This window comes from Octopus sinensis, linkage group LG13 (assembly GCF_006345805.1).
Source record: "Octopus sinensis linkage group LG13, ASM634580v1, whole genome shotgun sequence".
Lineage (NCBI taxonomy): Eukaryota > Metazoa > Mollusca > Cephalopoda > Octopoda > Octopodidae > Octopus > Octopus sinensis.
This window is the reverse complement of record NC_043009.1, coordinates 19,122,597-19,148,495: the sequence shown is the minus strand read 5'-3', so window position 1 is coordinate 19,148,495 and position 25,899 is coordinate 19,122,597. Positions and strand designations below refer to the sequence as shown.

The 25,899-nt window shown below is 36.5% G+C and overlaps 1 protein-coding gene across 1 annotated transcript in view; it reads left to right on the top strand.

Annotated features, from left to right (window-relative positions):
• The first annotated feature begins 5,780 nt into the window (after window positions 1–5,780).
• The window catches only part of LOC115218683, a 28,130-nt gene continuing 8,011 nt past the window's right edge, over window positions 5,781–25,899 (top strand). The window contains exons 1-6 of the mRNA XM_029788613.2: window positions 5,781–5,937; window positions 6,412–6,471; window positions 15,025–15,288; window positions 18,065–18,298; window positions 21,083–21,325; window positions 21,582–21,812. Coding sequence (XP_029644473.1) covers window positions 5,895–5,937; window positions 6,412–6,471; window positions 15,025–15,288; window positions 18,065–18,298; window positions 21,083–21,325; window positions 21,582–21,812 — 1,075 coding nt within the window. The 5' untranslated portion in view covers window positions 5,781–5,894. The remainder of the gene's footprint in view (window positions 5,938–6,411; window positions 6,472–15,024; window positions 15,289–18,064; window positions 18,299–21,082; window positions 21,326–21,581; window positions 21,813–25,899) is intronic.

Sequence of the window (25,899 nt, the reverse complement as noted above, 5' to 3'; positions counted from 1 at the left end):
AGTTCGTAACGACTTCTTCCCGGGTCTCTATAATCTAAGTTTAAAATTCACCGAAGTCAACATTGCTTTTTATGCGTTAAGGTCGATAAAGCATTGAGGTCGATGTAAGTAACTGTACCCTCTTCTAACATTGCTGAACTTGTGTCAAATTTTGAAACCATTACAACTAACATTTAAGCATCTTGATTTTACATTATTTTTAATATTCTTTCCGGTAGCTTGAGTTCCCTATAAAATGATTTATAAGCCACAAAGCCCACTGTAATAGATTGCCTGATGTTACTGTTTCTGTTCCAGTCGCTTTCTGTTCATTTTGCACTGATTGTATACCAGTAGTATTTTATGATACAAAGAGTAATTTACAATAGTTTCTTTTCGTACTACTGATGACAGCAAAATACCAGCTAGTCTCTATGCTTAGTTGTACCAGGAATACTGGACTGTGTTGGAAAAAAGTTAATATGTGCATATACTGCATATATTTTAAGTGGCCATTTGTTTTAGTTCCTTATATTTAAATGTCTTATCACTATATAAGGAAATCTTTACAGCTTTATTGATTTTTTACTGAAATGCTTCGCAGGAAACAATGTATTTCACTGAATTTAAGATAATTCTATTTCTAATAATATTAAAATGTCCATTTATGGTAAGTTCATTTTACATTGTTGATTTTAGTCTTTAGAATCTTTTATAGAGTGCTTCTTATACAGAAAACGGTGCTAATAGACTGCTCGAAGTTATGACTTATTCAACCATTTACCCTTAATTGTTTAGCAGGATGAATTCAAGTAACATATTCTTTTAAGACTATCTCTTTTCTTTTTTTCGCTGATGACAGCAAATCATCGTTTAATTTCCTGCGGTTTCTGGAAAAAAGCCCTATATCTGCATAAAATATTTAATACCAAAGCGACGCACATGCATCACATACACGTGTGAACTTATACATACACAGACACGCATATATATATACACACATCCATGTGTGTGTGTGTGTGTGTGTGTGTGTTACAGCCTTTCTATCTTTTTGCGTCCAATTCTTTATAATAGTTTTTGTTATCTTTGTTTGAGTTTTATATTTTTATTTTCTATGTAGCCCTCCTCTAAAAAGATTTGCACGAACGAAAAGATATTCACCTTATGTTTACGAGATTATAATTTTAGTTTCATTATATTAGATATAATGTCTTAAAGGTGATTTCAAAATATTTTTCACTAATAATTTCGAACTTTTAGAATTCGCTGCTTAAATTTTTACAACGAAAAAGAAAATTGTTTCTGTAGTCATCGGTTTGTTTAGAATTAGTAAATTTTTGCGTGACTACTTTATCTGTTGATGACGGCAATACAGTGGCTAACTTACCGCTGTGTATATATCTGTAACTTAGGCTTATGTCAATAAAAATAATTAGTACATACACGCAGACACCCCTATTCCCGCGCATATATACACACACTCATGCATACATTTGTTCATTCGGTCTTCTACAAGCAGCCGCAGCAGGGGTGCGTCCCACAATGCTGCACTAGGAACCTCTGATTTCCAAAAGCTTGGTAGATGCTCAATTTACCAATAACAGCGATATAGTTGAGTGGTCTTTGTTCTCCTTCAGGGTGAAGGTAATCCAAAATATAACAACTAATGTGCCTTGTTGTTTAGTATGTAGCCAACAAAGCCTAATATTCTTTGAGCATTTACAGAACAGACGAGCGGAAGGTCTCTATCGATCTCTTTCTTGGTCTTGATATGCTTTGATCCTACACGAGGGAACATTGAAACTCCTTCATCATTATTCATGTTTCAGCTCCATAGAGAAGAATGTTCTTTACACACCCTGAAGGGGCACAAGTTTTGTTGACTTTGATCAGCATGATGACATATTACTGACCTTCAAGAGACAGAATAAATTGGATTACAAACACACATATATAAAAACATACATTCATGCAAATTGACATGCACGCATATATGTGTGTATGTATGTGTGTATGTATGTATGTATTTATGTATGTATGAATGCATGTATGTATGTATGTATGTATTTATGTATTTGCTTTTGGGATTTATTTAAGTCTTTCTTTCAATGTCCAAGCTGGTCATTAACACAGTGACAATGAGCTTTTGTTTAAGTTGAGTTAGCTCTTTGGGTTTGGGTTTATTTGAATTGGTTGGTGTGTGCATATTTCTGTGTATGCGCATGTCATTTCAGTGTATTAGTGTGTTTACTAATATTGTCTATATGTGTTCGTGTGTATTCTATTTGTATATCCGATTCCGTGCATGTTTTAAACCAACGAACCTGAAATGGAGAATTCCTTAAATGTTTTTAACAAATGTTCAATGTATCTCTAATCTATTACATTTAGAGACGGTGAATGAGTTCGCCTTGTTCTATTTTAGAGAACCCAAGCATTTCTAATCCTATGCAGATCTGTTGTTAAGTAACCCATTCCACATATGACAAATAAAAATCTAAAGCCTTGATAGAAGATCTGGAAAATTCTCATAAGTAATCCATAGATGTTCTCCTTTACTCCTGTTTTTGACGAGACATATATATCTTTCGAGTTGCTCTCTGCAACAGTAATTGTTTTCTTTTCGCTCCCCGGCGGATATAATTATATCCAGTCTGTTTTACTCACATCAAGCTGCTGTTTTTATTCAAATGTTCCACCAGTGTTATTTTTAAAGATGTGGACACATTCTGGTTTTAGTGTACCTACGGTATGGCCTTCAAGAGTTCTTCTTGCGTGTAGCATTGTCATTGATCTCAGCGACAATGTTATGTTGAGTGGCAAGGTACTATCTTCCGGACATTTTTGGGCCGTTGGTGGTACAGTTGATATTAACACTGATACGGCACAATCGAAAATTTTTATCAAAATATGGAAATTTCTTGGTTTCATTTCCTTTATTTTTGATCAGGTATTCAGAAGTTATCTTCTGTTCCTGGATAGCAAAGTTGGACGCTTCTAGAAGAGCTATGATGTATTTACAACAGATCCAGGAGGGGTTGCTATTCCTCCCAACTTGAGGAATGCGTAAGCAAGCGTAGTTATACTGGTAAGATGAATATTACCCCGCTAAGTCCCTGATTATGTAGATCGGTCCAGCTACCTGTGATTCACACGGATCGGCTGTACACTCAGATTACTTTTTCAGAAGTTCTTCAACTGATTTTCATGATATTATTGCAGTTGTACTCTACAGTAATAATATTATGAAAATCAAGTGATCTGTGTCTCAATAAATGTTGCCTAAGTGTTATGATCCGGCGCTCAAAGGCTGTCTGGACTGATCGATTACCTCTACTTTCTCTCCATTTAAAATAGATTCTGTCTGCGTCACTGCTGATATGGAAGTTACCAGTCGTTGTGAGTATCTTCGTAGCCATAATGTCCAAGTTACGGATTTCCTGAAATGGTCAGTCGAGTTACCCAAATGTTGCTACAAGCACTGGCACTGTGTATATGTATATGAATATGTTTATATATTTAATATTTCAAAGTCTATACTTGTATTTTCTAGCGTCATTACATTTTAATTTACTATATTACTACTTTATCAAGCTTTGTCCTAAAATGATTTGCACAAAATAATATTTCTGTTATATTCACTATTGGCTTAGTAAAAAATTCCGTTCAGTTTAAGGGAACATAAGGCAACTTTTAAACATATTCAATCATTTATATAATTGCCGTTTAATTTTAAACATATTCAATCAATATTCAGTTATATAATTGCTTTTTAGTTTCAGTTTCTTCTGCCATCTTGTGCGCAGATTCACTATTTCCTCAAAAAATTTCCTGCTTTTACTAGCGAAAAATCTTCCAGGTGAATTTTTACATCCTCTTCAGAGCTGAAAGTCTGTCCATTCAGTGAATCTGAATGCGCAAGGTCGGGCGAATATGGAGAGCGAGACAAAACTTCTCAACCAAGCCTCAGAAACGTCTGCAGCATCTGCGAAGAAGTGTAAGGTCTAGCATTATCGGGATGAAAGACAATACCCTTACGATTAGCAAGTTCTGGACACTTCCAGTTGGTACACATTCCGAATTGATGGTCCTGTTTATGGAAAGAAGCTCGTAAAAGACAATACCCTTCCAATCCTATCAAATTGAAAGCAAAACCTTCTTTAGGTAAAAATCCTGTTTTGAAGGTTGTATGTGATGGTCGTCGCACTTCTCCCATGATCGCTGGCGCTTCTCATTGTTATAGGCGATCCATTTTTCGTCCCTGTTACAATTATCTTCAAAAAGGGATCGTTTTTCAAGCATCTGCTACAAATCGCAGAAGGACATTCGTTGGGCCATGTTCTCCGAATTCAATTGATGTGGGACTAAAACAAGCCGACTAATTTTTCTCGGTTAATTTTTGCTCCTGCCACCACATCGTGTTCCTTGCTGGCTTCACCCACAATCTGTAGGTGATCCACCTCGGACACGATGATAATGCTGCCATCTGCAAACGCCGCGACCGTCCTCCTATAACCTAGATCGCACGGGATGCCCCCGGTCCCTTCAACCTCCGCAGCAAAGGCTCAAGAGCCAATACGTACAGAAGGGGAGAGAGAGGACATTCTTGACGAACTGAGCACTTGATGTTGAACGGTTTCGAAGAGAAACCATTCACCCGAACGATAAAGACATACGAAATACCTATTTCTTTATTACCCACAAGGGGCTAAACACGGAGGGGACAAACAAGGACAGACAAACGGATTAAATCGATTACATCGACCCCAGTGCCTAACTGGTACTTAATTTATCGACCCCGAAAGGATGAAAGGCAAAGTCGACCTCGGTGGAATTTGAACTCAGAACGTAACGGCAGACGAAATACGGCTAGGCATTTCGCCCGGCGTGCAAACGCTCCTGCCAGCTCGCCGCCTTCAGTCTGTACTTAAATAATACATTATCTTAATTAAACGGTATATTGCATGTTTTAACATGTGACTTTATTGTATTGAAATTGTTTTTGCTTTCAATTGATTAAACATTTTTCAGCTCTCTATATGAACATTAAATATCACTTCAATACACGAAGGTCCAAAACTGCCTTCAGAAATTACATTGCATATTTATATGATGGTTTGTAGCAGGTAGAATTGTTAGAACGCCGTATAAGTACTTAGTGGTATTTCGTCAGTCATTACCGAGGTTGACTTTGCCTTTCATCTTTTCGGGACCGATAAAATAGATACCACTTCAGCACTGGGGTTAATGTAATCGACCCAAGATTACTGGACCTGTATTAAAAATTTGAAACCAATATTTATATAATGATAAAAATTAAATTATTTTTTGGTTAGATTTTCTATTTATCGGTTAACGATGTTATAAACCTGTTTAAATATTTCGTAAAGGAGACTAAACTGCTCATAAATGTATTGATTGGATTAAAATACAAAAAAAATCTATCTTTTACGATTTAAGAAAGTACATATTTATAAAATATTGCCCAAAATAATATATTCATTCCCATGTAATATAGGCAGATGAAAATGTGGACACCTACTTGAACAGCTGGAGAGGGAAGCATCTAATGTACACATACACACACACATGTGTGTGTATATATATATGTATGTGTGTGTATATATATATATATATATATATATATATATATATATATATATATATACACGCACACCCACTGATTCAGATACAAAAACAAAGGAGCTGCAAATAAATATTTACATAAAAAAATGCGGAGAAATGATTTATTGAAATTCGTCAGACAGATGTATTTGTTCTGAAATATTTCATTAACTTGCCTGCTTAACGAAACTTCTATATAACTTCATTGCTTCTCGCTGACAACGTCAGTAGATCACCATTTCACGGAAGCAGAACTTCGTTTAACCAGCAATTGTTAAAACTGTGCAGCCATGAAGTCAGGAGAGCTATTGCCATGCTTCATAGCAATTTTCGGTGCGTATACTTTGTGGGATAAAGTAAGCGATAAATTTTTATTTCGATATATTTTCTTGTGAAATAGCTTACGGTAAATAATTGCCGATTTAGAATTCATGACATTTCTCAAGCATGAGTTGACACCTCACGGCGGTGATGATCTAATTAACATGTTACTATAAATCTGTTTTTAGATTCAGTTTTCTATCAAACCTGTGATATCAGCTTTGGACAATACATTGAAGAAGAGCAGGGTTACGAAAGTCTAACATTATTGATACGTTATATCAAGATTAAATTTAGGAAAACTCCAAAATACTAAATGATCAACAAGATGTTTTCATAACCCTAGCTTCCAAAGCGCATATTTCTAAGTAACACAAGCACAAATTGATATTTCATTCACACACCTCGTTCATATCATAAGTAAACTGTAAATTTCTTATTGTTTTCTTTTTCGTTTCTAAATACCATTTCACTTTGTTTCTGCAGCCTTCCTTCAGTTGATGGTGCAGGCTAAAATGCTTCATACATTTAAATTAGACCAAACAGGTGAGACATTTATTAATATCTTCTATTGCTGAAGGCGTTTCCAAAGGGTGTTTCGTTTTACTGAGGACTATTCTCTATTTATGGGCCTAATAACTCACATTTTATTCAATGCTTATTCAACAGCAGAACAAATATTCCCCCTTTTTTAAAGCTCTGATAACACAACAAAACGTTCATTTCTAAATATTAGCTTATGTTTGACATCGTACAAAGATTCCATATTTTATGGAGAATAATGGACTGAGGTGTCATAAGTTTGATAACTTGCACAAGATTTATTAATCGAAATGCGCCTGTATCAGCCAGTAATCAATACCGATGCTCAATCTCGAAGAGTAAAATGGCGTTCATAATTTTATTTCTTAATATCTGTTACTTTTCAACAGAATCGTTGCGCTTTGAAAAAAATACTTAGCGGTATTTCTTTACGTTCTGAGTTCAAATGCCGCCGGGGTCGACTTTAACTTTCATCTTTTCGGAGTTGGTAAAATAAGAACCAGTTGAAAAGGGAGGTCGATGTACCGAAATTGCTGGTTTTGTGTCAGAACCTGAAACCAATATTTATTACTTTTCAGTAGTCAAAAGCAGTACGTTTTGAGGGGAAGGAAAGCATTGTAGTAGCGTTTACGGTTCTGATGTGACATTGGGTACGAATATGAATGAAATATTTTGAATAGGTGATCGAAACCGCCTCTTTTGATGTACCAGATTATTTTCCGTTGGTTCCCGTCTCTTTTGTATGCCTCTTCTACCCCATACATTTTACCTATGCATTTGGTAATTACGCCATCTCCCCAACTCTGCTTTCTATTCTTGTATGCCCTCATATACACCTTTTCACCAACTTTAAAGAATTTTACTATGTATTCCCAGGCACTTTTCTTTTCTTGCCAGGTAGCAATTTATCAAGGACTGATTTTACTTTCCTTGGAGCTACCTGCTGGTGTATTCGGATTTGGTGTTACACGGTACACTCTTAAAAATTGTTGTAGAGCTACCTCATCCGTGACTTCCTCATTCGATTTTCTAAGGGCTCTTTTGACGGTATCGACAAAGCATTCTTGCCTGTCCATTAGATCTGGGATGGTATGGCGCCGTAGTTATATGTTCTACCGCGAACGTTTCACAAAATTTTAAAAATTCGCTAGACACAAATTGCGTTCCATTGTCAAACATTATCTTGTTTGGGATGCGAAATATTTCAGACAATTCTTGTAAATAGTTTATCACAGTTGAGGAGATTGATTTTATACACTTACAAATTTCAGGCCATTTCGAGAACTATCAAGTACCACTAAATCGTAAGAAGCATTTAAAGGACCAGCGAAATCGATGTGTTGTAGTCTCAACCACTGAACATCGACTTTTCAACAATGTTTACTTTTTATTGTGGGCAATTTTTCATTTCGTTTTGGCTTACATACCGGTGTTCCACTTTGTTTGACTGAAACTTTTTGCTTCAGTCTCTCAGCCGCATTTGAACCTTTGCCTGGCCCAACTATATTTTCACACAGGACACTTGTGGGCGTATCACATAATTTGAATAGTTCCGTCCACTCTGAGCCGAATAGATTAGGTGAACTTTTTAACACATATATTTTAGCCTTTTTTGTTTGACCTCGAAATGTTACATTGCATATGAATTCACCGAAGAAATATATTATTTTCCCCTTAACACCACGTGCTATTTTTTTCGATTTAATTAATTTCGGCTTACCGACATATTTTCGCGTTTTTGTGTGTGTGTGTGTTTATAATGGTGACATCAATACCAGTGTCCAAATGTATTTTAACACTTGTATTTCTGATTTTCACCTTCACGAATTTCCTCATCGTAATATTATCAATCTCTTTCGATGACATTCTTTTTCCTTTGTTCTGACGTTTTGTCATCTTCGTTCTAATGTGCGTCTTTATATGTCCTATATTTCCATAAAAGACGGCGAACTGGCAGAGACGTTAGCACGCCGGGCGAAATGCTTAGCGGTATTTCGTCTGCCGTTACGTTCTGAGTTCAAATTCCGCCGAGGTCGACTTTCCTTTCATAATTTCGGGGTCGATAAATTAAGTACCAATTACGCACTGGGGTCGATGTAATCGACTTAATCCGTTTGTCTGTCCTTGTTTGCCCCCTTTATGTTTAGCCCCTTGTGGGCAATAAAAAATGTATATGTCCTATATTTCCCCAATGAAAGCACTCCGCTTTTTTAAATGGACAATTTTTCCTCAGGTGTATACTTCCACATGCAAAACATGGGTTTATTTCTTGTTTTTTGTCCTGTTTATTTTTTTGTTTAGAAAACACTTTATCTCTATTCTATTTCACATTTGCTTTACTTGGAAACAATCATTTACGTTCATTTTCTTCTGTGTCGTGTCTTAATAAGACTATCCTTTCATACTCTTCTGACATTTGCTGTAGGATTAAATTCTGGTTTTGTTCCAGCTTTGCGAGAATTCTGGTTCTAACTGCTGCATCCTTTCGGCAGTAAGTCTGTGTAAAAATAAGGCATTTGAACATATCTTGCGTTAATTCTTTCAGCTTGAACTTCTCGCATTCCCTGTTAACTCTATCAGCAAAACGTGTGTTGAACAATGAGCTTTTTCACTGAAAATTTTACACAGTATCTCTATTGTGTCATTAAAGTTTATGTCCGCAGGTTTTCCTAGGAGTACAAAATTATTGTATCGCTCATGTTCTGTTGCCGCTAGTTTTCTCAAGATTAAGCGCATTTTCATCTTGTTGTCCAAATCTTTACATTCTTTCTAGATTTGCTTATGTCTTTTGTAGTATGCTCTGCGAAGGTAACTCCTTCGTCAGGTTCGTATTTGAATTCTGTTATGGAGTTCGTGACATAGTCTGCCGAAAATGCTTTTTCTGGCTTACCTACGGCTTCAGTGACTGCAGTATTTGTTGTTGTTGTTGCTTATGTTGTTGCTCTTGCAGTTTTAGCTGCTCCTGTTGTTATTCTTTCAGTTGTTGTTGCTGTTTTTGCAACTCGAGCAAACCGGCCAACAAATTTTACATTATTTTACGATTTTTTCGTAAAATTCGCACAACAAAACTTTGTGAGATTATTAACTCCTCTTCGAGTTTCTATTAACCCCATTAATTCCTCATGAGTTGTTTAGATACCCTTCGACTTTATTAATTCCCCGTACGTTGTTTAAATCTCGTCGCTACTGTTATAATCCTTTTAATGTAGGACTGTTAAGACTCTCTCTCCTTAAAAAAGTCTCAAAACTCCAAGGATGCACCTCATTCTTTTCAATGACTTCGATTAAACTGAAAAGCGTCCAGTGAGGAACGCCTTTCTGGAGTTTTTCGTGAAGTTCTTCCAACTGACGACTAACAGTTTCGTTTTAGTTTAATACTTTATCATAGACGACTCTCTTCATACCCCATCACTAAGAAAAAAAATACTCGGATTTTTTGCATGGAATCAAGTACACTAACCTAATATGCTGTAACCCCCTTGTTTTTGTTCGGAAAAAAGGGGTGGGTGGGAAACTGGATGCCCCATCCCCCCCCCCCCGGAATCATTGGAATTTTTTTTTCGTTGACTGAATTCCGGTGACCTCCTAATATGCCACAAAACCCGTTTTGGACCCCGGAAATCGGGGTGGAGTGGGGTGGAACCCTCAGAAATTTCACTTCCCACCTCCATTTTCAAATATTTTTGGCTATTTCTTTCTTTACCCATAATTTTAGATAACATTTTGCAGAAATACGTTTTCGAGAGAGTGTGGATTACTTTAGATTGAAAATTCAAGGAAGTTTGAAATGAATAAGGGAAAATGCGGAGGTTATAGAAGTTAGTGGTAAAGAAGTGTGTGGAGGGATAACGAACAATAAATTCATCTAAAAAAAAACGTTAGAGATTTTGCTTGTATATGTGAAACGAAGTAAAAGTATAATATCAAAACATAAATATCTTTATTTTCCGAACAAAAATAAGGAGTTTGCAGCATATTAGGAGTTCAGGGTACTTGATTCCACGCAAAAAATCCGAGTTTGTTTCTTTTTACTTAATGAAAATCGTGCGGGTGAAAGAATCAAACAATACCAACCATTGTCCTTTTCGTTGGGAATGATGATAGAGGAGCCACTTTTCACCAGTTTGGATGAATGTACTTATGAAACGTTCGGTAGAAAGTCTAGAGATTTTGAGACTTTTCAGGGAAGACATTAACTTCAAAGAAGTACAAAACTTTAATCTACTTCAAAGTAGGATCCTCTGACTTCAATTCACTTGTAGCTCTCCACCTACGCCGTGAAGGCTCCATGGAAGTCCTACTAAGTGAATGTGTCCAGGACCCTTGTCACAGCCTCTTTCATCTTTCCACTGTCTTCACCCAGAAAATTGCGAATTTTCTCAACCAGTTCTAATGTTCTAACTTCCCTCTCCCTCCCACACATTGTCTCTCACATCTATTCTACTGTCCTTGATCCTCTTTTACCAGTTAAAACATATACTCGGCTCATACAAGATAATCCACAAGCAGTCTGAAGCATTTCATAAGTTTCTGTAACAGCAATGTCCAGTTTAACACAGAACTTTATTGAATAGTGAGCTTGCAAATTGTCTGATGTATTCAAAGTGTTCTTACTTCCACCTTTTTCAATCTGGAACAAAAAGTTGGCGGTTTAGTAATGAAATACGAAAATTACAATAATTTAGGACTGTTATAACCGTTACTCCTTAAAAAAGGTTCAAAACTCCTCGGATACAGCTCATTCTTTTGAATGACTTCGATTAAACGGAGAAGCAGTCAGATGATGAGGGATCCACTGACCAGGTTTAGATACTTTAGCTTGAAGGTGTTTTATAATCAAACTGGGACTTGAGTTTTCCTGTTTTGCTAATTCTCGTGCAGTTTGCTTTGTATTTTACGGTTTTCAGAAGCTCCATATTAACAGAACTTGGACGTCCAGGTCGAGGGTAATCTATGACAGAAAAATTTCCTGAGCGAAACTGGGCAAACTCTCGTTGGCACGACCGGATATTTAAAGTTTTATTTCCATAGACAGAACGAATATTTCTTGTTGCTACCATCCAAAAGCCCCTTTTGAATCCATACCACATGCCTGATACGGATATGAGCTAAACTTATTTAAAAAGGGTAAAATAGATACCAATTTTATCACTAAAGTATAAAATATGCAGAAAAAAGAGAAAACATTAGGGTGTAAACATTATCGATTACTTTAGAGTATCAAAAACTATACTCAAAGTGATCATGTTAAAACTGAAGCACGATTTTCTTTCCATGCTAATATATTTACTTCTTTATTTCCCAGTCTTATTAAGTAACACCCTCTCTATATCTCTCTTTCTCTCTATCTCTCCCATTGAAAGAGGAATTTAATTTTGGTTACATAAATCAAATTACCGTTGGGATTATATAATTCTAGTTATTCATTTTATTACATACCGGTGGTTCTTATTAAGTTTACACAAAACCAATTTATATTCGTGTTACATATATACAAAGTCTGATGCAGAGTAGGGGAGGAGGAGGGGAAGGAGAGGTGGTGGTGAGTGCATTATGTAATTCTTTTTTTTAACTAAGCTTTTTCCTCCGTTACTTAGCCCGTCTGTAACGCTTTCGCGTGGTTAGTTGAAGAGAAAGGCGAAGAGTGAAAGGAAAAAGAGAAAGAAAAAGAGGGTAAGGCGAGAGATAAAGAGGGAGAGTGCTGCGTATTAGAACTATAAAATTGTTCATAAAGTATATAAAGTGTATATATAAAGTGCATAAAGTAATCATCGTATTCCAATTTCTGTCACTTTTCGATGAATAGCAGATGAACGCCTATCTTTTGAGACAGACACAACACAGGCTACACTTGCAGGTTTTTTGGATAACGTTTTCAGAAATTACCCTATAAGTTTACCATTAATTCCGTGAAATATTCATGAGTGCCGCTAACTATATATTAAATGCCATTGTTACGTTGCATGCCGAGAGTCGCTTTCATATTACATACATCGAATGCTACAGTTTTCTTACTTATGTCATACTTAGATTTACAGATATTTTATCTCCAATTATGTTTATTACTTTGATTCAGAGCTAATGTTACATTTAGAGTCATTGATAATGTATTCATAAAGTTACTATTGATATCGCATTCATAGTTACATCTTTTCCACATCATTCATCAATGGCAGTGAATGAATAACATTCTTAAGGAAGACAGTGATTTTTTTCGCAACCACTTCTATGCGAATCCAATTCAGGAACAAATTAAATGCAGTTGCATTCACTAAGAAGGATTATAGCTCCACTAACTTTGAGATAAAATAGAAAACTGGTTGAATAAAAAAAAAGTTACGATAAAATATGGGTGTTCCGAAAGAAGGAGTGTAACAGATTGATGCAATTTCGAAGAAGTGTAGTGTCCTTATTTTAAAATTATTTTTGATTTAGGTGTACCAAAATCAAAGATAAAATTAGTGAACTATACGAATAAGTCTGTAAGCTACATAAAAATTGCCGTAGTAGAAACCGTTGGTCAATTAGGAAATTGAGTAACGCCTTTAAATCTTCATATTACTGCTATTCTGAAAGATAATGTAGTTGTGCTCCCCGAGCAAGCGTCCACACCCAGAAACCAGCTGGTCTACTGATCTTTCCACGTTGGAAAAGGGGAGTGGTTTGCTCTCTTACTCGCAGTATATCAGACACAGGTTGTGTGTTGTGAACTAGCTGGGGAAAAAACAATGTTTCCCTGTAGTAATATTGTTCTGCGTGGAACGGCCACGCAAAAGTGGCACAAACATTACTTTCTCTCTCCCCATCTCCCCTTCCCTCTCTCCTTCCCATCTCCTTCTCCCCTTCCATCCCCCCTCTTTCCCCCCTCCACCCTCCCATCTCCCCACTTTCTCCCTCTCTCTCCCTCTCTCTATAATATTCTTCATTGACTGAACCTGGAAAAGTACGAGGTAGTATCAAAAAGTTCTGGGACTAGTTCTGTAGCACACCAACAGATGGCAGCACATGATTGTGGGCACAGTGAGAGCTAGCAATGACCTTCATGAGACAGTGTGCCGAGTGACATTGCAGTGTTTACTTCGTAAGTTGTGAAATTCATGCTTTTTTGATCACGTGTATGCTGTTGTTTGTGATTTTTGTCAAGAAGTTGGAACAAAGAGCCAACGTAAAATTTTGCCTTAAACTTAGGAAATCTGCCACAGAGATATTGAGTATGTTTCGGCAAGCCTACTACAACATGGCAATGGGTCGTACGCAATGTTTCGAGTAACACGGGCGCTTCAAAAGCGGGAGAACGTTCCTGGAAGACAATTAGCGATCTGGATGACCTGCCACGGGCGTCAACCCAAGATACGTGGATAAAATCCATCAACTTGTGCATGAGGATCATCGGAAGACAATCATCGATGTTTTGAAACATTTTAAGAAGTACATTTGGCGAAAGTGACCGGATATGTGGAGCGCAAACAATTGCATTCTTATGATGTCAATGCACCCTGTCACTGAGCTCTCTTCACTCACGAGTTTCTTGCCAAAAACAACATGGTATCACTTCTGCATCTGCCCTGTTTGCCAGATTTAGTACCTGCGGACTTCTATTTCTACCTCAAAATGAAAATGCAGCTCAGGGGTCACCGTTTTAACACCGTTGTCGAGATCAGAAGGTCCTCGACTCGCTTACGGAAGAAAACAAAGCCGGATTCCAAAAGTAGCGCAAACACTGGGACCAGTGTATTGCTGCGCAAGGTGACTATTTCGAAGGAGATGAATAAACTATTTTTTATGAAACATAACTAGTCCGGGAACCTTTTGATACCACCTCGTAGTTTAAAAATAGTGCAGTTGAAAATGGAAATAAAAAATAAAAACATATGTTTTTAGTATTCATGCATATTAAAAGTATACCCGCCTCTTTAGATTCTCAAATTTTAAATAGAACTTTCTATATTTCTTATATAATAAAATATAGCGGATGATAAGAGCGGTTTAAAACAACCATATATGAAGAAACTAACCAATCATTCAAAATTTTAAAAATTCTTAGCTATCTCTCGTTATTCCTTCTACAGCTGAGCTGATATTTAGGCATGCAAAATTATGAATTGATCTAGTGGTGAGGAAGAGTAACTTGGGTGCACTTTAATATACCTTGTGACAGTGAAATAGGCTGTAGTATCATAAATGAGATAACTGGTGTGGTGGCTTTAGGGCATCCTGTGTTACCTCACAACAATTAAAATATTAAATCCCAACTACAGACAAAAGATTCCAACTCTTTGATAATGAATGTCTGAAAGCCCCACTTCATCTATTAATGCTCGAAACTCTCCTCCCAACACGCATGTCTTCTATAAAGCTTGACCAAGAAGCCCTGTTTCCTAAAAGTGCAGAAAATTGTGAACTTCGACTTCTTATCCTATAGTTTTCCAGATGTAAGAATAGTATCGATCCTGCACCCACACCTTTCAAACCCGTATAATAAATGTTGCTGTTGAGATACAGTTGATATGTCTTTAGGCAATGCATAATTGTTCTTTCCATTTGTTTTCTTCCCAGGAAAGGATTCCTCTCTATTCGAAGCTGACCATGTCACTTACATTAAAGTATTCAACGCTTCTTTAACTGTCAGACCTCTTCTGAAGATAATCAAGGCAGTTCCAGTTGAAATGTGTGCACAAAAATGCGCAACTACTACAGGCTGTAAATCATTTGTTTATCATAAATTTGCATTGACCTGCTTTTTGTCAAAACATGATGCATCTGAAGACGGAATTAAAGTTGTTCGAAGAACGAAATATGATTACTTTCAAATTATACCAAGTATGATTTTTTAAAATTATATTATTTCGTAATATTCCGACATAAAATGAATTTAACTGTTTATTAAAGAGAAAAGTTTACATAAGGTCGAAATTTAGACTATTATCTTCTGAATTAAAGTGTCCGCTACGAAACTTGCGACATTATTCATTCTCCAGAAAAATTGGCGCTATGTCAAATCGAATACTTTTAAAAAAAGAAATTGCTTTTTTCCAATGATACCAAAAGCACTTCCGTATTCAATATAGCTCAAGAGAGGAATGTTTGGAGTTACTCAAAGTATCCTTATTCTGAAAGCTAATCTGTATAACATGGTATTTTAACAAAGGCAATAAATAGCCATGACTGAGTTAGAGTACGAGATATACTCTTTTACTCTTTTACTCTTTTACTTGTTTCAGTCATTTGGCTGCAGCCATGCTGGAGCACCGCCTTTAGTCGACCAAATCAACCCCTGGACTTATTCTTTGTAAGCCTAGTACTTATTCTATCGGTCTCTTTTGCCGAAACGCTAAGTTACGGGGACGTAAACACAGCAGCATCGGTTGTCAAGCGATGTTGGGGGGACAAACACAGACATACACGCACGCATGCACACACACACACACACACACACACATACACACACACAAAAAAAACACACACAAACACACACACACACACACACACACACACACACACATATATATATATATATATATATATATATATATATATACATACATATATACGACGGGCTTCTTTCAGTTTCCATCAACCAAATCCTCTCACAAGGCTTTGGTCGGCTCAAGGCTATAGTGGAAGACATTTGTCTAAGGTGCCACACAGTGGAACTGAACGCGGAACCATGTGGTTGGTAAGCAAGCTACTTACCACACAGCCACTCCTGCGCCTATAAGATCTGTATAATGACGGAAAGTAAGACAAGTTAACAACATCATACAACCAAATAGCAAATACAATTCCTTCCGGAAGTTTATCCGATATCTATTGTCCAGTACAGTAAACTGGCGAATTAGATTGTATTTCAGACAATAAAACAGAAACTAGCTAAAAACTAATCACAATCGACTGAAAGTTATTTCCTATTATTAAGATTAAAAAGAAATAAAAACCAACAAAATTATTGAACTACAATAATGTAATCACGAAAAATATAGTTACAATTTATTTGAAATAGTAATCTACCGATTCTAACATTCGGCATTCTGCGCAGAAGTAGACATAATTTCTTTTTAACCATTACACTGATATACGTATGAATAAAACTTATATAAAACATAAATATATAAAACAATAAATATATCAGGTTGAGTAAAAAGTAAGCAATGTTTTGAACCATGAAGAATTTGTACCGGATTTTTGCAGAGCTTTGGATTTTTTCTAAACATTTTTTTGCAGTTGTCTGATAATACAGACATAGACTTGCCCAAATGCATCAATAAATTAACATTGATATATTTTTCACCGTTGTTACATTCATCTGAAATGGAAGTGTCACAGCGCGATATTCGAGCAATTTCGCTATTCAACTTCAATAAAGGACGTAAAGCAGTTGAAACTGCTCGCGATATCAACGAAACGTCTGGTAAGGAAATGACCAGTGAGCGGTCAGCTCGAAAATGTTTTAAACGCTTTCGCGGTGGAAACCTGAGCCTTCAAGATCATGAGCGTAGTGGACGCCTTTTTTGTCATCGATGACGGTCAATTATAGACCGTCGAGAAAGATCCACGTAAAACTACTCGAGAACTGGCAAAAGAACTTCAAGTTAGCCAGAAATTGCCTGCGATCATTTGCATGCGATCGGAAAATCAAAGAAGTTCGCCAAATGAGTACCACACGATTTGAATGAAAATCAGAAAATGCGCAGATATGAAATTTGTTTGTCGCTTCTCTGTAACCGGACCGCTCCTTCTTTCGACCGTATTGTAACTTGCGATGAAAGTGGATTCTGTACACTAATAATTTTAGACAAAAATGAAGCACCGGAAACCTTCCCTAAATCCAAGCTCTTCAAAGGTTATGGTGACTGTTGGGTGGTGTACTGCTGGACTCATCCACTATAACTTCTTAAAACCCAGAAAAAACATTACTGCAGAAACATATTGCCATGAAATTACCAAAATGAACGAAAAACTGCTACACCTGCGTTCCAGACTGGTCAGCAGAAGAGAGCCAATCGTTCTTCATGGCAATGCTTGACTACACGTTTCACTAATGATGCTCCAGAGGTTGAGGGAACTTGGCTATGAAGTTCTTCCCCCATCCAGCTTATTCCCTAGACGACTACTTTTTCAATTACTTTGATGGTTCCCTGCGAGAGAAGTTCAAAAATCAAACCATTGTTGAAAGTGCGTTCAAGGAGTTCATCAGCTCCAGAATTCCAGATTGATATATCACCGGAATAAACAAACTTGTAACTCATTGATTGTAATGGTACTTACTTTGATGAATACAATTTCCGCGTTGTTGAAATATATTGTGATGAATTTCATGTTTCAAAACGTTGCTTACTTTTTACTCATCCTGATATATTCATACAAGTGTATTCTCTTAAGTGTGTGTGTGTGTGTGTGTGTGTGTGTGTGTGTGTGTGTGTGTGTGTGTGTGTGTGTGTGTGTGTGTGTGTGTGTCTGAAGTTAATACATAAAAGCAGACAAAGATGTGGAAATATTTCTTTCAAGGAACATATGAAAATGAAAACGATGAATCGTTTCGAAATTCTTTTAAAGTTTCAGTATTGTATGTAATCAAATTTACTTTAATATCTTCTAGATAAAGGTAAAATGGTTGTTGTAAAAGGAGCCACTATCGACAAATATGACCATCTCGATAAACTTGATGATATAAGTGCCGATAGATGTGCTGCACACTGCAAACAATTGAAAAACTGCAAAATGTTTGAATATAAAGTTGAACAAAGACGATGTGATTTGACCGATTTAAATCATAAAGACAAAAGTCTCACAGCCAGTATTCATAGATGGGATTATTACAGTTTGAATGATGGTGAGTACTACACTCAAAAATAATAAACCTTGAAGTGGGTTGCATATTTATTAACAATATTTTATGTGCCTAAAATGGAGTAAGTTGACAAAAATAAATGTCAGTGCTTTTAATTTTTACATTGAGTGCAAGCTTCACTGCTTTTCTGTAAAATATTGATGTTTTTACATAGCTATAATTTCACAAATTTGTCGGAAAGTGGTTTGGTCGTTTTAATCGATCAGCTATATTACTAAGACTTGTGTTTTTGACCTGAAAGGAGATATTGCGTGTAAGGCAAGTTTTGAGAGTTTAAAGCTTCTGTTATTAATTGCACTCCTTTAAAATGATATTAAAATGTAATATTCAGTTATTCATCAATTATCAAATGCAAATGCAAACCAGACTGAACCTTGCCCTAAGCAGAGACCGCGGAAGCTACTTAATGATGTCGCACGATCATTCTCTTGATTGTGACAAAAGCAATCGCAGTGTTGGAAAGACCTCATCTTTAACAGGCATCTCTGGATCACAAGCGCTATATCCCTTAGTTATGCCCCTAACCCTCACCTTAGTGAGCAGCGTGTACTGAATCAACTTTCATCCGCGGAAGGGCTTCATCTGCGGTCTCTTGTCAACTACAGCAGTCGATATCAATAGGGATTAAACTCCACGCCATCTTTTGACTCCTTAATCAAATCCGGTATATGGCTTTCTTCAGTTAGTGTGAAATATCCAGCTTGTCCTCTTAAAATATTGAGTTTGACCACGATGATCGTTTTTGTACTAAATAGAAAGAACATATATGGTTGGGACGATGTTATTGTCTGTTTTTCTGTTTCAGAAAGGATGAGTTTTCCTTTCAGATCTTCAGTCAGAGGTTTGATACAAAATAGAAAATGGGTCACCCACAGCTACTTTGATTAAGAAGACGTATCGTGTTCTCTTTGGAAGCTGATTCTTTTTTTGTTAATCCCTGTTGCTCTCTGGTCTATCCTCTTGGCAACTTCTGGAAATACATTATTGTTCCTTCACTTGTATCAGCCAGTGATCTTGGACATTCACTCAAAATGTGGTTCATAGTGTAAAGAGTTTTCTCACACAGCTTTCAGAATGTGTCCGCATTATTCCGGATTTTAACGTTATTTGAGGCTTGCAAGACGTCGGCTACAGCGCACAGCAGCAAGGACAACTTTTCCTGCTGAGTGTTCTTCAGTATTTTCTCCGAAACAGTCGCTTGAGTGCTTGGTCTCCTTGCATTCCCTGCCCCTAACAGACAATCCCTAATTTTTTCTCATGACGATCTTATTCTGATGCCTCAAGACACACTGTACTATGGGCCTTCAATTGTATCAGCTATTTCCACTGCTCCACCTCTTGATGCTGCATTTGCTAAGTCCTACACTTCTTGACTGCCTACCCAAATCTCTTGCTGCTTCCATATGTTTCAACTTCCTTCACAACTTCCAGGGGCTCTCACTTCCACTCTTTATGATCTATTGACGTATCTGACTTTCTCATCCTCAGACTGTGGAAATGAACTAATTCCTCTTACGTTACGTGTAGCTTGAATTATTCCTCTATCAGTTGAGGTTTTGTCATACAAGCAGACCGAACTGGAACTTAGCCAACTCTGCACAAATTCATTGTACAATATTTCCATTGTTTCCCTTTGTATGACGATGTAGCAGGAATAAGCCTTGCAGTCTGAGTATGATGCCTTACTGGAAAAACTATTCCTTAAAACGTCGGAGTAGCTGGTTATCATCGGCTGCTCTAAGTCAATTGTTTAGTTGAGTCATGGTGTCTTTGACGTTGCTGTTGTAACTCTTTCCAAGGCATCAGCTTGCCTACTTCAATGGTCTCTGAATTAATTGGTGGATCATACTTGGGTAGGCTTTGGTCAGATCTAATCATACTACTGAGAGTATGCTGTAGCTCTTTTTTGCTTCTCTGATGGTCTGGGTGATTGCTGATATATGCTCAAGACATCCAAAGTATCTTGGAACCTCGCATTTATAAACTTTTGTCAACATGCTCATTAGCGAACAGATATGGTGTTGATCATTTGGCAATGACAGACCAGAAGTTTACCTTTCGTCATTTAATTGGGAGAACTGGTGAATCTTGTGGAATCCTGTTGAGTTTGTTCTTCCAGAAAAAAGAAACTTCCCGGAGACAGGTTTCCTGTTTCTCCTTTCATATCGTCCGAGACAGTTTTTCTTTGTATATCTTGTACGAAGTCCATGGTTATCTTAGAGCAGATTCTGCTGGAGCTTTTGCCACGGCTGCCCTTATTGTGTCAAGAGTAGAATCTACTTTGGAGAGCATAAATTTCTTCTTGACTTGATCTTCCGTTAAGTCAAATTTTTCCCTCTAACTTAAATAACTGAAACGCAATATTTTATCAGTAGCACACCGACCATATACGAACTCACATTTTAATCGAGAAAACGGTACTATGTCCATATACTTACAGTACCAACTCCTTAAAACTGGATGGTACATCGTGAAAACTTTATAAAATTTATATATAAAGTATAGAGAGAGGGTGCAATGAGTAAACTCGCAACAAGTTAAATCCTTACCCAGTTTCGATTCTCGTTTCAACGATTTCACTTTTCTTGAGAAACACACATTAAAATTACCTTTATTCTCTTGTATTAATCTAATGCTTCATTAAGTAACTAGTATCAGTTTTTTTACCTCTACTTAGAGATAGAAATATGTATGCATTCAAATTAGTTTTATATTTATATTTCCTGAAGCGAGTAATACTAAATTTGTGGTGTTTTCTTTTCACAGTGCCCAGCATAAGGATGTTCTTGAGAGTACCAGATGCTTATCTTAGAGATGGCAACAGATTCAAATACATAAAAGAATATGATGTAGAAACATGTGCCACAACTTGCTTGTTAACTAAGAATTGTATCGCGTTTGAACATGATACCAAAAATGGTCCGACCTGCATACTTTTATCTGACGACGCCTCCAAAGTGAAAATTGTGCGTCCTACCCGAAACCGAGATTTTTACCAGCTTCAGCAAGGTCTATCTATCAAACTTTATTTCTTAACCGCCTGATTTGTTAAGCGTTTCTTCAGTTAAGAACAGATGTAATGAAATTGTTATTCATAAAATGATTTATGATTGTCTAAACTGGTAAATGAATGTAAATTAATTGTTCCTTTAATTGCTGATAGAATCTTTGGTGTGTGAGTACCTTTGTCTTCGATAGTAATATTTTGGTTTATTTTAGCCATCAACGATGCAATTCTTTTCATTAATGTTTTCCTCAACTGCAGAACGTGGTACTATGAACATCATACTAGGAGCTAGCATCAACGGTTACGACTATTACCCAACTACACGTGGTTCACTGAAAGAGTGTTTGGATCGCTGTGTGGAAACAAAGGCTTGTGAGGCAGTTGAATACAAGCATTCAAACAGAAAATGTGATATAGCCAATGTAACACATTTTGATTTTACTTTAAAACCAAGTATACATTACTGGAACTTCTACGAAATAAACGGATGTGAGTATTTGTTTTAGAAACAATTTTATATTTCTTTGTAAGCAACAAAATACTTCGGGTCGTTTATTTTAGTTTCCCGTCGCCATGCTATAGGGAAAAGAATTTTACGTATGTATATATATATATATATATATATATATATATATATATATATATATATATATATATATATATATTATGATTATTTTATTAATTCATTTTATACGCAGGCGTGGCAGTGTGGTTTCGGGTTCAGTCCCACTGCATGGCACTTTAGGCACATGTCTTCTTCTATAGCCCCAGGCCAACCAAAGTCTTGTGAGTCGATTTGGTAGACACAAACTATATGAGTGTGTTTGTGTGTGCATGTGCGTGGCGCGCGTGTCTTTGTGTCTGTGTTTGTCCCACTATCACCGCTTGACGACCGGTGCTGGTATGTTTACGTCCTGTAACTTAGCGGTTCGGCAAAAGATGCCAATAAAATAAGTACCAGGCTTTAAAACATAAGTACTGGTGTTAATACATTCGACTAAAAACTCTTCAAGGCGGTGCCCCAGCATGGCTGCAGTCTAATGACTGAAACAAGTAAAAAGATACGAAAAGTTACAAATATGCTGAGAAACAAAATTGTTCGCATGTATATTAGTTTAGGGAGTGTCTGTGTCTGTGTATGTGAGTGCGTGTTTCTGTGTGAATTACCCTTGAAAATAGATGAAAATTAAATTTCACAAGGATGACTGGTTGAGAGATGAAGTTGAATCGTATTTTGAATTATTGTCATGCTCGGACAAATTCGATAAGCTATATTGGTTTTACATCCCCATCAACATAAGTGAATTAAGAATGCATGTCTTATTTTGTTAGAAAAGTTAAAACATATACTGTACGTTTATAGACTCATCAATGTAAAATTACCAAATTCACTGAATCCTGCATTTAGCAAATGAAATGTGTATGTATGTTTGTATGTAATGTATGTATGTATGTTATGTATGTAATGTATGTATGTATGTAATGTATGTATGTACGTGATTATTCAGTTTTATTTCAAGATGTCTTAGAGAAACATCTGATTTCTAACCTAGATCCAAGGCTCTTTCATTGGAATTTCAAGTACATGTATGTATGTATGTGTGTATATGTACAGATTTGTTTCGTTTTATGTAATCATTTTCATGCATATACCTGCATATCTGTACATGATCATATATACTTAAATGATAAACTTCCAGAAAGTTTTACAGATTTTTATAGTTCCAGTAATGGATTGAATCTATAGTTTTCGCATCAGCTTTCTCCTTTCTAGTTTTGAGAAGCCTAATTTCTCAAGATTGATATTTAGGCAGTGTGTTGCATATCTCAGTGCCGTAATAATTACAGGTATCTAATTGAACTTTTAATCTCGATAGAGTAACTGCAATTTTTCCAATAGTTCAGTGTATTTTCTTTTTCACTGATCTTTAGCTTTACGTTAACATCCGTTGGGTAGCTGATTTCCACAACGGTACACAGTTTCTCTTCTCTGTCCCATTACGTCAGGTCTATTATGTTTACATTTTATTGATGTTTTCACTGGGACATTCCACCAGTACTCATTTTTATTATGAGTAGCTATGGCTTTCACCATATTGCGGGGTCTTATTCCTTTGGTTTCGCGTTTATCCTTCCGACAGATCTCATTATATAGTGTCCTAGCTACAACATCATGTTTCATGACATGAAGAAGAGGTTTAAACATGCTGTATATACAACATCATGTCTTATGACACTTTTGGACAACTGCTTACGATGTGGATGATATCTTCAGTGTTAACTCCACAAAGCCTGCATCGGTTGTTTCATTTTGCATCTTTTCCTGAATTATATTTCCTGTTCCTGGTTATTCATCTATGATAAACTGCTTTGATGATTAATGTTACTATCATCTCGGAGCGTTCTATTAACATATCCATGCCTGATCTTCTGCTGATACACGCTCATCTTTTCATCTGATGATAAATTGCGGTAGAGTCGTGTGACGTCTTTGGATATGTATTTAAGGTTGTCAGACAGCAAATGCTGCTCAAGAAACTACTTTCCAAGTCTTATGAAGTTATCAATCTATGTATGTTATCAGCCTCATGACATGGGGTTTACAGAAAGTGTAAACAACATCCCAGAGAGGCTGTCCCCTTGGAATATTCTATCAGTGATAATATAATCACTCCTCGTGTTTAATTTCAAGATGGTGACCCACGATTATTCATGTCAGCTGTGGCTTTGACTATGTTCACTGGAACTTTAGCAAGTTGAAAGGCTTCTAGCATCCATAAGTGGGGTCAAAGTCAAAGGCTTTATTGCAGTCTAGCCATATTGAAACTAGGTTCCTTCTATGCTTCCGCACCTCTGACATTACAGTTTTGTTTATTTACAAGACTCCCTTCTTCCCAGCTGCTTGTTCTGCTGTGATGATGTTATTACTTTCACAATGGCCTTGGTCGAAGAGGTTTAAACATGCTATTTACACTTTATACATTAAGTTCTGGCATGCAATTGGCCAGTAGTTTTTGTCATGTGGGTGGTTCTGCATTTGGGAATCAGTTTGTGTCTGCCAGAGCTAACTAATCTGGTATGCTAATATTACCATTGAGTGTTTACTGGTATAAGTTGATAAAATATGGTCGGTAGAAAGTTAGCTTGTACCAATATCCAACAATCAAGTCTCTTCCAGGTGCTTTTCTATCTTGAAGTTTCTAGATTACAGTCATAAGGGTATCACCATCAATGCTGTATGTCTTGGGTATAATGCAGGGACAATAACGTTTTCGAATTTCTTCCAGAAACAGAACATCTTGCTTAAACTCTATCCCTTCGATGCAAATTTTCCTCCAGAAAGAGTGTCTAAGTCTTCTCGCGAAGGAGGAGCTCCTATGATGTCCACTGCTTCTGCTTTAATGCCTGTCTACACTGTTGCATGGTTCCGGTTAAACTTTTTCTTTATTGTTTGTCTCTCTTTTGATGTCGGAGTTTCTCAAAGACAACTTTTAACTCCTGTCGATGTAATAGTTCACTGAACCTTTCCCATTTCACCCTTACTCTAACTTGCTATGTTTTTGTGACATCTTCCCTCATTGGTGATTTGGTCGCATATAGAGAAGCTACTAATTATTTCTAACAAGCTGGCCAGGCAGATGAAATATTGCTTTTATTGGGTGCTCTTACGGCTAATTAATCCTGTATATCGTACATGTATGAAACCATTTTCTCTTTCAGCTTACTGACCCTCTGTATACCCATTGCTTTATTGGATATACAATAAAAAGTCTACTGTGCATTGGCTGCATAGTATAACCTTTCAGGAAATTGTGTTTCTGTCAGTGTTGTGGTTTCTCTAAGCTCGATGGGTGATAGCCCGGCTGAAAATATATTCATATCGGTATCACAATAAAACTGCTTTTAATCTCTCTTTATATAAAACTGAGAATGTATGTGTGTGTGTGTGTGTGTGTGTGTGTGTGTGTGTGTGTGTCTGTCTGCGTGTTTCCCTAAAACTTGAGAACTACACAACCAATTTGATTCAAATTTTACACATGCCTTACTTAGAGTCCATGTAGTTTCATGGGCAATAAAAATGTTCAAGTTCTTGCCTAGGGCGAGCCCCCAGCAATATCATATCTTCTCCACTATTTCAGTATTACGTGTTAAAAGTGAAACAAAAACATCTCTCTATTGTATGTATATGGATATATATATATATATATATATATATATATATATATATATATATATATTACAAAATATAAAGTTATATCTTGAGATCGTTAGTGACAACAACGCTCAAAATATATAACAGACTGGAATAGTAGTGCTCAAATGAGCTGTATACAATTTTTAATCCGATTGGAGGCAATGCGAGCAGCAACTACAAGAGCACTACAAAATCCACTGAAAGATCAAATACATACATATATTCATATATTCATTTATATCTACAGAACAGATATAAAGCCCGACGTTTAGAAATATATAGTAATCTTTATATATAAAAGTGAGGTTGTGTGCTGTCTGTCTCCTACGATTTAAATTCCTAACTACTCCCACATTTTGCGGTGTAGTTTAACCAAAACCG